Genomic DNA, 12983 nt, shown 5'->3' with positions numbered 1-12983 from the left:
AAGTTTTTGAAATGTTTTTAAATTCAGAACATATTTTGGTGGGGGTGAGGCTGACTGAATTGGATTTGTAATGGTGAAGGATGGTCTAGTGGATAGAGCACTAGACTGGGGCTCAGGAATCCTTGGTTTAATTCCTGGCTTAGCCATAGATTTCCTGTTTGACCTTGGCTATGTCTCTCAATGTACCCTGTGCCTAATGCTTCCACACCTTTTGGGGTAATTGCAGGATAAAATCCATTAAAGATTGTGAGGCACTCAAATATTATGGTGATGAGTGCCATATAAGTACTTAGATAGAGATTGTGATCCAAAGTTACTGCTATTTGCTGGTTGTTTAGTGATCTACCAATTTATAGAAGGAGTTGGGGGGTATCAGTCTAGTTCCTAGTGGGCAATTGTCTAAATCACAAAACACCATTACATTTAGGACTGATTGGAAATCTCAGCAGAGAAACCAAGGACAAGGAGAAGGAATTCTGTGCCATTGGCCTGGATGATTCTAGAAAGGGTTGAGGTACACAGACCAGGCCTTTACTGTTCTGCCCGTGCTGGAGCTATTCTGTAGATAAACAAAGATCATTAATCTCCTTTCATGAGCTCCAAATTCATTTTACAAAATTTTAAATTCACACTATTCAGAATAATAGATTCTCACCCGCAAAACCTCCTTCTAGCCTTGCATTATAACTGGCTTTCCATGTTCAAATGCTTGACAATATTACAATGCAAAATCTAGCATGAATGCAAACTTAAGGTCAAGATATCAAGCACTTTAAAATAAGGATTTTCAAAACCTACAAAGTTAATTTGCCTATATTGCACCTCTTCCCTATTTTGATTTAGATCAAATAACAAATATTAAAATGTACATTTAATAAAGAAAACAGGCATAAAAAAAACCCTACATTGTGGCAGAAACCTTAGCTTCTGGAATTCTGACACATGAGTAAATAATTTCTAAACCATCGTGTTGGATCATATGTAGCTCCTAAATTTAATTTCCTTCCTTCTTTTTTAAGAAAAAATATCAATGGAGCCTAATCAAAAGAGTCTTAACTGAGATGCAATTAATTGAAGAGTTCTAAATTCAGTAGACCTTTACTGAAAGTGGCTGGCAGCTGGCTGTGGGTCTAACCCTGCACACACCTGCAGGCTGTAAAACCTCAGATAGCAGAGTGATACTATTGACAGAATCTATGGTCTGTAGCAGTTGCTGAGGCCTACCCACTACAGGTGCCCTTCAGTCTTGCCAAAAGTTGCTTGGAGTAGTTCTTTCCTTCAGCTTCCACAGAGATATCCTGTGCAAAGTCTGCTTACTCATGCAATGATCTGATTGAGAAGATACAATAATTTTTACTGTATTACTTCATAAGACTCTCTGAAATTAACTTGATGTATGTGGCATCACTGTTTATAGAATCTTATATTTAAATATATATTTTAACAATAAACCATAGTATATACATCAGCTCATTTACTGAAAGGCATCAGTCTTCTAATAAAAGTCTGTTGTGTAAAATTCTGTTATACTTACTGTGACGGGTTTCCCCCTGGGTTGCCACCTGGAACTGGGGTACCACTGAGCCCTCTGACCCACCAGCCTGGGCTCCCTCTCACACTGTGCTGCTGTGACAAGCTGCAGACATGCTCCCAGTCTTACAGTTCCACCAGCATACATACAAGTAGGGACACAACCAGCTGCAGTTACATGCAGGCTTTCTGACCAGCCACTGCATGTGGACCAACAATAGAGAGGCTACAGCCAAAATAACCCCCAGCTTTCCAGTTTAGGACCCCCTCTGGAGTATAAACCCAGAATTATACCATCTTGCGCTGCACAGGGAACTGTACAGTGTAAACTCATAGAGTTTGCCCCACCCCTAGTGTGGAGAGGAATATGCAACAGCCTTTGCCCCTTGAGCTAAGATTTCAAGGCACTTCACTCCAAATTCATTGGCTTAGATTAAAACAAAAACAAAGATTTAAAGTGATTATAAAGCATAGCAAACAGATCAAAGCAGATTAAGCTTAGTTTGTGTTTTGTTTATTTGCTAGGTAATCTACTAGATAAATTGGATATGAATTAGCAGATTCTCACCTTAACTGATGGTACAGGCAGACTTATAGATTCTTAAGGCTCAAGCTGCATTAGCTTTACAGCTTGGGTTTCTCAGGTCTTCATACACTGGATAGAAATCCCCTTAGTCTGTGTCCAGCACTTCCCCTAGTTCCGTCTTTGTTCATCAGGTGTTTCCAGGAGTCCTCTTGTGAAGAACAACAGATGTAACTCCCTGTCTTATATAGTTTTAGCATATGGCGGGAACCCTTTGTTTCAAAATTTGGTTCCTATACCAGTTTGTGGAAAAATACTGACATCCCAAGATGGAGTACAGAATCATGTGACCTGGTCACATATCGTTGTAGAGTCATAGCAGCCATTACGTACAGACTGTCTGGAGTGTTCTCAGGAAGGTTCACCAGGTGGGAGATTAGCTTCTCCTAAGGCCTATTGTTTTCCCTAATGGTTCATTACCCTGAATAGGCCCTTCCCAACCAGCTATCTAGAGTCAAAGCATCTTGTCTCGTGGCCATTACTCAGGTGTAACTACATTTGAAGTACAGATAGTCAGTGTTTATAACTTCAGATACAAAAATGATACATGCATACAAATAGGATAATCATATTCAGCAAATCATAACTTTTCCAATGACGCCTTACATGACCCATCTTCCATAAAATACATCATAATTATGCTATAATCATATCATAATAATATCACTATGAAGAATATGGGATGCAGTATCACACTTACTTTAAAGCAATCCAGTGTTTTTTGTCTCCAAAACTTCTGGCTCCTGAAAATAATCTGAGAACATTTGCCCAAAGTGAGGTTAGTAGGCCATTTGTATTCCAATCAGTAAAAGACAGAAGCCTAAGGTCGTAGAAAATGCCGTTTTCATTTATATGTGAAGGTTAGACTGCAACATCTCAACTTTTTTTCTTTCATTTTTCTTTTTAACAAAAATCTGCTTAAATTTTGAAATAGGTTCTCGAACAAGTCAAAAGATCTTCCCTGGTGAATTTCACCACCATTAAGGTTGCTCTTTACTGATGTTTCCCGTTCATTTCAGTGGAATGAAATGGCATCCCGTCTCTTACATGGTGGGTAAAAGCAGCAGTAAACTGAAACTGAACAGTGGTACAATCCACATGGGAAGTTCTACTACAGGTTTAATGTATTCCCATCAGAAATCACAAAAGTCTTTCAGAGTCTTATGTGTTTATTGTTAAAGTTCTACAACATTTATGTGACTAAAGGCACTTGTATATTTTACATTTTGTTGTTGCATGTAGACATTTTATAAGTGAATGCAGAAATTTCAAGTAACTATTCTTTGTTTTTACAAGGTCAGAGTAAGAAATATGAATATTAGTGGAGATATTTGGGATATTCTTAATTATGCTGACAGACTTTTGTATTGATTTGTATTGCTAATGACTAAAGTATCAATATATTGTATAGCAATTATTTTTGCTTCGAGTACATTTAAGTAATGATAAAATGCTATATACCATAGTAGAAGGGGCAGTATGTTTATTTCTTCACGAACACTTCATTACACAAAACCAATTATTTATTTCAATCCATGTATTTCTTAGAATCCTCTTTCCAATAAATAAACTTTTAACATGCTAGCCGTGTTTAAAACCAGCTCTTTTTACAACCCTTATAAGTGTATCAGCAACACATACACACTGAAAACACTTCTCTCCTTTTCTTTGAAATGCAATTAGACATGCTTATGTTTGTGATTCTATTGGGATTCTATGTTTTTCCAATTACCAAAGAGTTTTCCCTTATTTGAATTTTTTTTCCTTTGACAGCCCAAGAGAATCTTTATAAAATAGCCAAGTGTTTAACTTTGAACTAGAATTCAAGGAAATAACTAATTGCGTGAAGGCAACGAGTTCTTAATTTAGACACAATATTAAAAGGAGATTAAAAATTGTCAAAATAAATAAGAAAGGAAATAGCAACAGCAGTATCAGAAGCAAGTACACATTTTACTGTAGAGGCCTGCAATAGGAGTGTGGGATAGGGATAGAGAAAGGGAGAACCTACTTTCATAGCTGTAAGTTATCAGAGGGTGATAAAAGGGGTGGAGAAGGGCACAGGCTTTCAAATTTACCTAAGTGATCTTTACACATTTACTATAGCTTATTTGTTGTCTAGCACTTAAAATTTGTCATTGAGTCTGCAATGGAAATACTTTTGTAATTGCCCGTATTATATGGATCATTGACCTTCAACAGTGGAACTGCTGAAGCAACTGTCCATTTATCTGGAAAATTACCACATGGCAAGTTCACATTAGACAGTTTTACAAGGGCCGCTCTAGCAAAGTGCCCATGTATTATTAGATCCTGGACCACACAAATCTCTTTGCATTTGGTTATCAGCTGTACCTGTAATTACTAAATATAAAAGAAAAAAGGCACCAGACTACCAACTTGCCTTGTCAGCAATTTTTATGTAGTTATATTTTCTGTTTTCACATAATTAATTATTAGAAAGAACTTGTAAAAACATAGCCCTTTTTAGCATTGAAGTAAAAAAATACTGAACATTACCACAAGAAAATATACACACCAAAGTTCCAATTCAATGGAAAGGTTAAAAAGATAAGCAAGTGATAACTTGTTTCTGCTCTACTTTATATTGCCTGAAATATATTGGAAACAATATTTTAGACATTTAATTTCTATAAAACAGCAGAAAGTGTTTGGGCTTGAAAATAGAAATCTAGACAGCATTTTGGGGGAATAAAGCATTGAGAAAATGACAGCAAAACCAGTAATTATTGACTAAGGATTATACTTACCTGTAGTATAATCTCTCCAAAGCAGATGTGAACAATAACAATGAGAATTTTCTATATGGTATGGCTGTAACAGACAAATGTAGGCGCTCATCTGCAGACCTGAAATGACAGGAGATAAACATTGGCACTAGAGTGTGTGACATTCTTTACAGTTGTGTCAGGGTGCTATAGATAGCAATCCTCATGGGACAGTTTACTTAAAATACAGCATGTGTTAGCAACAGTGATCACGTGCTGATGTGTATGTTTGCATATATGTGTCTTGTTTTAGCCTTATGAGCAGTCTGCATATCATAGTTACAAAAGCTTTATGAATAGAAATCTACTTAAAATGTAGATGAGATTATTGATTGTGGTAATCTGCATTACTACGTTATCAAGACTGGATTTCTTTCTAAATGAGATGCTCTATTTACGTAGAAATAACTGGGTAAAATCCTATGCTGTGAGTTGTGCAGGAGTTCAGACTAGATGTTCACACTGGTTCCCTTTCACAAATTTTAAGGCAAGAATCAGTTAAAAAACATAAAAGGCTTCAGTCAATTCTTCTAATATCAACAGCCTGGTTTTTACAGCTAAAAGAGCATGAAGTGCATTCCTGGCTAGGGCCCTGATTTTGCAAATGTGGCCAACCAGTATGAAGCCAGCCTTGTGCCCAGGCAGATTCCTACTGCCGTCCGTGAGACTCTCGCTAGCACATACCAGGTATCCAAGTGATCCCACATGGAAAAACTTATTTAAATCAAAATCCTGTGAGTGCACCCACTTAATTTGGAATCTGAGCTCTTGAGTCTAGATTATAGATTAGGAAGGTGCCCAGGATAAAGATCCAGACACCTGAAGATTTCCTAAGGAGCTGATAGACATGCTCTCTGAAGTTCACCAAACTCACTGGTTTGGAAGTCTTCAATATCCACATGGGCAATGCCTTTGAGAGGACAGCCCAAAACATAAAAAAAACTCTGTTTTTTATGTTTCTCACTGGCCATCTCTATCCAGCCCCACCTATGGAGCGAGCCATACCCCAGACTGAATCCGTGGACTGGATGTGGATGTAAGAAATGCAAGGGCCACCCTCCCGCCCCTTGCTTGCTCAGACCAGGAAATAAAGAACAACTCCATTGCAAGGCAAGAAGAAACCACTCTGGCTGACCTCCCAGAAACTCCTGGACTTTACCACGTTCCAAAACTTAATTATAGAAAACTCCATCCAACTAAAAGACCAAGCAATAGAATGACTGACGCCTGGTCTACACTAAAAAATTAGGTCGGTTTAACTCAGGGGTATGAAAAATCTACTCTCCTGAGTGGCGTTGTTACGACAACCTAAGCCACCATGTAGATGGTGCTAGGTCAATGGAAGAATTCTTCCATTGATCTTGGTGAGGTGGATTACTTCTGGCGACTGGAGAACCCTTCCCATTGGCATAACTAGTGTCTACACTGAAGCACTGCAGCGGCACAGCTGTACCACTGTAGTATTGACATACCTGAGGCACTGCAAAGTCCCTGACTGTTGCTATATATGGTCTAGCAACAATGTAACCTGTGACACTCCATTGCCCATGCAGACTACTGTGGTTCTCAGATTATCTTGGATGTGGGGGAAGCGGGGAAACAATTTGGAGCATTGGTAACAGAAAACATAGTCTGGTGCAGACAGAGTCAGGCTCAAAGGAGAGCTGACCTGTCCTAGGCCACAAAAGTAGCAAAGTCATGCCCCAAAGAACTTTTCTGAACCATAAAATGGCTTTGTAACCCCAGATCAATGGGAGGAAGTATGTGAGCATCAGAGACTGGGCTTTCATAAGAACTAGACCAAGGCTATGGAACTCACTCCTGCAAAAGATCAGAATGATCTTGGAATTAATTTCAGACTAAATGTAAAAATAATTCCATCTTAACTTTCCTCCAGTAATATGTTCATACGTAAAGACACAGAATGAGGCCACCCACAGCGCATAAGCAGGTGGGGAAAAAAAAACCAAACACCAAACTCTCAGTAATAACACACCAAAAAACAACTTCTGAATTAAGGTATTTCTTACAGGCTGGGAAGGGACACATACACAGAAATTATTATTGTTCTATTTTTAAATTACTGAGAGGCATTTCAGATACTAGTGGGGCTATATATATATAAAATTTTATATAAATTTAGACAGGAAAAAAGCAAGACTACATTATTTTTCCTTTTGAAATGATTTTTAATGTAATGTAATATACATGTAATCTCTGATTTAGTACACAAATACACTATAGGTATTACATAGTGGGTGCTTCAGATATAATATGTTAATACAGAGTGGATTGTTTCTCAACTTTTCATCAGCTTCAAAAAAGCTAAAATTTGTTAGGTTTGCTTTTAGGACAAAGCTATTTGTACAGTTCTGTTTCTTTAAAGAACATTAGATAGGAAGAGAAACAAACCCCAGCACTTCTCAGCACTAACGCACACCAAAAAAGTCAAGAAAGGTGACTTAAGGAATAAACATTCATAAAAATCGCACTAAACTCGTAATAATGCTTTGGGCTAAATTCTGTTCTCAGTTCCATATAGATCTCAGTTCTAATGTTCTCTCCCACTGCATACAGAATCAAACTCCTTACAGGTCGAGGGCCAACATGTTGGTTTGAGATTTTTTGGCTTTAATATTTGTAGTCCATTAATTAAACTCACCCTAGGTTTGTAAATCTGGTGCATGTGGAGACTTTCTTAGGCTATATAAAAATAAGTAATGAGCTCAGTTGCCAGTGAGGAATTTCATTGTCTAAATACTGCTGTTCTGAGATCAGCTCTTATTGTTCTACTTTGTATGGTTCCTGTAAGGAAACTGAACTTGAATGGTACAAAAGTTCCTAGATTAACAGAAGTTAAAAGTGGAGAAGACTTACTGGATCAACCGGTCCAAAACCCTCCCAATACAGGATTGTTTCATCCAGAATACTTTCTAGTATTTGTCCAGTTTTAAAAGTACCAGTGGTTGAGTGCTCACCACTTACCTTGAGAGATTTTTCTGTAGCTGAATACATCTCCTTGACAGGAACTTCTTCCTGCTATTCAGCCAGATTTTTACTTTATTCCTTTTATCCCATTACTCTTAGTGTATCACACTGGAAAAAAAACAAACAAACCCATCCTCTACTTTTATGGTCTTCAGACCTTTACATTTTTGCATACTGTAACCAAGTCATGTTGTATTTGACAGATATTAGTCATGTCACTTAATGTTAGTCATGTCACTGTTGTAAGGTGCTCTGATACTACAATGATGAGACTGGTATCAATCAATAGGTTTTTTTTCTGCTCAGGATTTTGACTTTTTGGCAAAAAATAAAAAACAGAGAAATTTGGGTCAACAATTTAAAAAAAAATTGTTTCGTAAATGCTGCTGCAGCAGTGCCTCATAAGAGTTGCTGTTCGGGTTCCTCATACCTCCCTTCTCCTCCGTGGACCAGGCTCACTAGCTAGACTACATCTCCCATTGTGCACCAGGGCTCCTCTCTTGCTGAGCAATCACCATGCATTATAAGAGTACCAGGTTGTCTTGCATCCTGGGAGATGTAGTCTGAATGGGGAACCTATCCCACTGAGAAGAATGGGGGCATGAGGCTCCCAACCACAACTCCCATAGGAACCAGAGCAGCATTTCCAAATCAAGACAGTTTTGGATTTGGATAAAATTTTTAGATTTTTGAAGTATTCAGTTTCCCAACAATAAGTTAAATTTTCCACAGAATGCAGACATTTTTCATGAAAATCTTTAGTCCAAAACCCAATTTTCTGTCAAAAATATTTTAATCAGAAACCACAACTATTCAGAATTTATATAGAATAGAATGTCCCTTTTTCACTTAGCTAACTTTTCTATAATTAGCTCTTTTAATCTTTCCCATAAGTAAATGCTTCCAGCATAATTTTTGTTACTCTTCTTTCAGTTCCCATGAACTTATCTATTATCCTGTTAATTAGAATTAGGTGCAGAGAAGTGGTGGAAATTCAGCTATTTATTGGGGGAGGCAAATTCCAGTCCTCTTGCCCTCCCAGCCCCCTAGTAGGGACCTCATTCCAGTCCCTGCTTGTTCCACTCCATTCTCTCCCAAAGGGACCCTGGGTCTCTCTCACCCATGCAGTGCATGAGCTGGTGCCACCAAGAGTAGAGTTCTCAGAGGACTCCTCTGTGTTCCATCACATAGGAACAGACTCCCCCTGCAGCAGGTTACACCAGCATTTGGTCTGGCCACCCCTCCAACTGTGCAGAGGGCCAACTGGGTAAAATTTCAGTGGTGTTGTGACCACACAGCCAGAGCTATGTTCTAGCAGCAGCTGTACTGATTTACTATGGGGCCACTGCTTAAAAGTGGTCAGATCATGGTCCCCTCAGCTCTGGATGAAATTTGAGCAAGTACAAAAACCTTGGAGGGGACGGAGGGGTGATTGCACCCCTCCCTCCCATCCCTTAATTGGTGCCACTGGTGCAGAGCTACACAGAGAGGGCCTATTACCTCCTTTCTCCACTGACGCATGCTTCTGTTTATGCAACTCACCATTGGCATTGGCTTTTTTGTGCTGCCATATCATATGGGATGCTCAAGTTTACTATACTGTCCAGTATTACCCCTCCCTAAGATTTTCCTTCCCATTGTTTTGTGTGGTTTTTCCTCTGCTGTATTAGTTATGTGAAATTCAACCTGGGAAAAAATTCAGCTAATCTTTCCTATGTCCTCTGATATTATTCCTCCATGTTCCAGATATATAACATTCAAATTTGAATGAAAAGGGAATGAGGTATTTTAAGTGTTATGAGGGAAATTTTGTCCCTAGGAAACAACTGGGTTGTATGTTTGGGAAGTCTGTAGGGTGAGATAAGATACAGAGAATTCTGTGTAGGGCATGGAGTAACACTAGGCAAGCTCTGTTGTTGCTATTGCAACTTTCAGGTGATTCCCCTCTATGGGACCAGTCCAAAGCAAATCAAAGTGGAAAGACTTTCACTAGTTTCAATGAGATGAGGCTGATGGAGCTGAGTAGTTGCAACCTCCCTCTTTTCTTACCCCAAATCTTTCCTCCATAGTGTTATGTTGGGATCTCCTGAGGAACTGTGCTGTGCAGACCTCCTGCATGGGCACTCCAAATCTTGCTTCCTATGAAGAGTGAGGCCACATCAATTCCACTTCATCCAGAATCTTCTGCACTTATGGAAGTAGAGCAGGATTTGCCCTTTAGCATGCACAGGTCAATGAAGATTTACACTCCTATTTTACACACACACACACACACACACACACTAGCCAGGCTAACAGTGTTCTTTCACCTAAATAGTGTGCATCTTGCTGCATTACCCCATATCATTGTGGGGTTGATCCAGGATGAATCATGGCATGACTAAACGCTGACATTTGTATCTTCCCTATTTTGATATCACATGGCTGTGATGTCATTGTCAATGACACTGGTAGAATTATGTTGACATAATATATTTTTAAAATACAGTGCTTGTCTTTGAGATTACATGGAAAACTGCAATTTTATATATAAATGTGTAATCTCTAAATATTTGCATTTTATAAAGTGACTATATCTACAGAAAATGGAGAGAGCAGGATCAAGCTGAAGATAGGTTCTTTGTTTTGTTAGGAAGAGCAGTTTTTAACAGGCTTCATTTTCACTACATAAGCCACTCTCTGATCTTTCTTATGCATCTATTTTCCCTTGATCTTACTGTGTGAGTGACATTTACTTTACACTAGCATTATCTGTCAAAATATTAACTGGAATATACTATCTAGAGCACATTTTTATTATTATTAACAATAAAAATGCAGGGATAATTGAATCCCTTTATATTCTCTATATAATGTAAGGAGAGTAAGACAGTGTTCAGACCTAAGGGGAAAACACATGTGGATTTCCTCTTTGCCCTAAGATCATGTACTCTCCCTTGCACTGTAACTACTTTGATTCAGTGTACCTTAGAGGGAGATAAAATTTTCAATATGTGCATATCATCTAAGGAAACAATAGCATACATACTATAAAACTCACATTAAATAAGTATATAGCAAGCTGCAATGTCACAACAAGTAGATGTACAATTACAAGGACAAAATACCCAAAGGAAATCAACACAAGACTTTATTAATATCCAGACCTGTAGAAGACAACTGTCAGACAATTGGTCAACAAGGTACATTGTATCTGTTAGATACTGACTAACCCATTATGATCTTTATGAAGTGTCCTTTTGGGGGTCTAGATCTTCAAATATGAGTTGGAAGACCCTTTTCTTTTATTAGTTGCTAAGCTCTTTATACTTTTACCATATTGCGGCAGGTTAGAAGTCTGAGCTTTATTGTCTTATGTTATTGAAAATCCAGATTCCCGCAGCCTTCTCCCTCAGGTCAAGATTTGTCTGAGAATACATTCTCATTTCTCCATGTACAAAGGCTGTCTGGAGAGAGGCAGAAAAGATTATGACTGTAATATACTTAAATCCAATTTATTTGCCTGACTAGAAACTTCCACACTTCACAATTGCTTCCTACAGAAGATTTTATATTTAATTCTTTCATGGCAGTAAGAAGAAAGAGTGATCCTAGTCATCCAACAGGTATATATATTCAGCACACACCTGAGCCATATGAAATGCAACAGAAAAGACAGTGGTGAAAATAGCACATTTATACATTTATTTTTCCATTTTCAGTTTATTTCCACTTAAGAATGATTCATTTGTTTGTTAGAAATAGATATTTAAATCTCATGTGCAAAGCTGGTGTTATACATCTGTGCACGAGGAATAGATTTTTAACTAGATAATCAGATGTCTGACATAAAAGCTATTTGATCCAAATGTGTAGTGGTTTTTACTGTAACATTATGCACACCCTTTTCATGTAGGTTATAATTCAGGAGTCTGCTATTTTATCCCAGCATGTTCACTGATGATACTATACAAGGGTTGTGTTGTTGCTTCCATTTTAAATCCTCATTTGAGAGAAAGGGTGAGAGGAATGTTCGTATGGATGGTCTTATTTTTGACATGCAGGATTCTGTGTCAGGAGATCTGGGTTATTTGCACCCCACTTTGCAAGCTGTGAGTGAAGCAAATCCTTCCTGTGTACTTTTAAGAAAGTCAATTTCTCTCTCTTGGTCAGTTTTCTTTTGCATAATGTGGGGCCAATAATACTTAGCTATCCTGCAGGGGTGACATAGCGCTTAAATTGTTCCTGTCTGAAAGCACTTTGAGAGCCTCAAAGGCAAGGTGCTATGGAAGGACAAAGTATTAATTATTACTGTTACAACTTTCAGGGATGTATTAGTATGTGATTGTCTCAGTTTTCCTACTTCAGAGACCTCAATAACTTCAGGCTTTCTTGTTGCACTACTACCAGGGGTAGTTTATTATAAGAACATAGTCCATAACAAAAGTGTCAGACATGTAGTCCATTTTCACACCAGTGCAAGCAATCATTAAAACTCAAGACAACTCATCATTCCATTCCCCAAATACCAAGCACTGATACCTCCAACCATGCCCGGACACTGTCAGTCATCTCCTGTCCTTGTACCAGAGCAGCCACCCTAGCCCTTCCAATTGGGGTGCACCCACCCTTTCCCCAGTGGGCACTCCCATAGCCTCCTTCTGGGAACTTCCTTGCCATGGGAGCATTCCTCACTCTCCTGGCTCTCTGACAGTTCCTCAGGTCCAGCTCTCTGGCCCACAGATTTCAGTAGGTAAGCCCCCCAGCCTTTGGCCTTCTGGCCCTAGCTCTGGCCTGGGGACACCAGCTAGCAAATCCCCCTAGTTACTCTCTTGCCTTCTGCTTCCTTCTGGGAATCCTCCAGTCATAGAATCATAGATTCATAGAATATCAGGGTTGGAAGGGACCTCAGGAGGTCATCTAGTCCAACCCCCTGCTCAAAGCAGGACCAATCCCCAACTAAAGCATCCCAGCCAGGGCTTTGTCAACCCTGACCTTAAAAACTTCTAAGGAAGGAGATTCCACCACCTCCGTAGGTAATGCATTCCAGTGTTTCACCACCCTCCTAGTGAAAAAGTTTTTCCTAATATCCAACCTAAATCTCCCCTACTGCA

At 38.8% G+C, this 12983-nt stretch overlaps 1 protein-coding gene across 3 annotated transcripts in view; it reads right to left on the bottom strand.

The window, feature by feature from the left end:
* Positions 1–12983, bottom strand: part of C7H10orf143 (chromosome 7 C10orf143 homolog) — a 58961-nt gene that overhangs the window by 8099 nt on the left and 37879 nt on the right. The window contains exons 5-7 of one of the 3 annotated variants that reach the window (XR_006292008.1): positions 4885–4983; positions 2814–2867; positions 1225–1329 (exon numbers count right to left, since the gene is read on the bottom strand). Coding sequence is in view for 1 of the 3 variants with exons in the window: in XM_043550442.1 (XP_043406377.1) it covers positions 2815–2867; positions 4885–4983 (152 nt within the window). In the remaining 2 variants the exon portion in view is untranslated. Of the gene's footprint in view, positions 1–640; positions 1330–2813; positions 2868–4884; positions 4984–11002; positions 11337–12983 lie in introns of those variants that run through there. The other 2 variants (XM_043550442.1, XM_027819579.3) reach the window with 2 other exon arrangements.

This window comes from Chelonia mydas, chromosome 7, assembly GCF_015237465.2.
Source record: "Chelonia mydas isolate rCheMyd1 chromosome 7, rCheMyd1.pri.v2, whole genome shotgun sequence".
Taxonomy (NCBI): domain Eukaryota; kingdom Metazoa; phylum Chordata; order Testudines; family Cheloniidae; genus Chelonia; species Chelonia mydas.
This window is presented reverse-complemented; position numbering and strand designations above follow the sequence as displayed.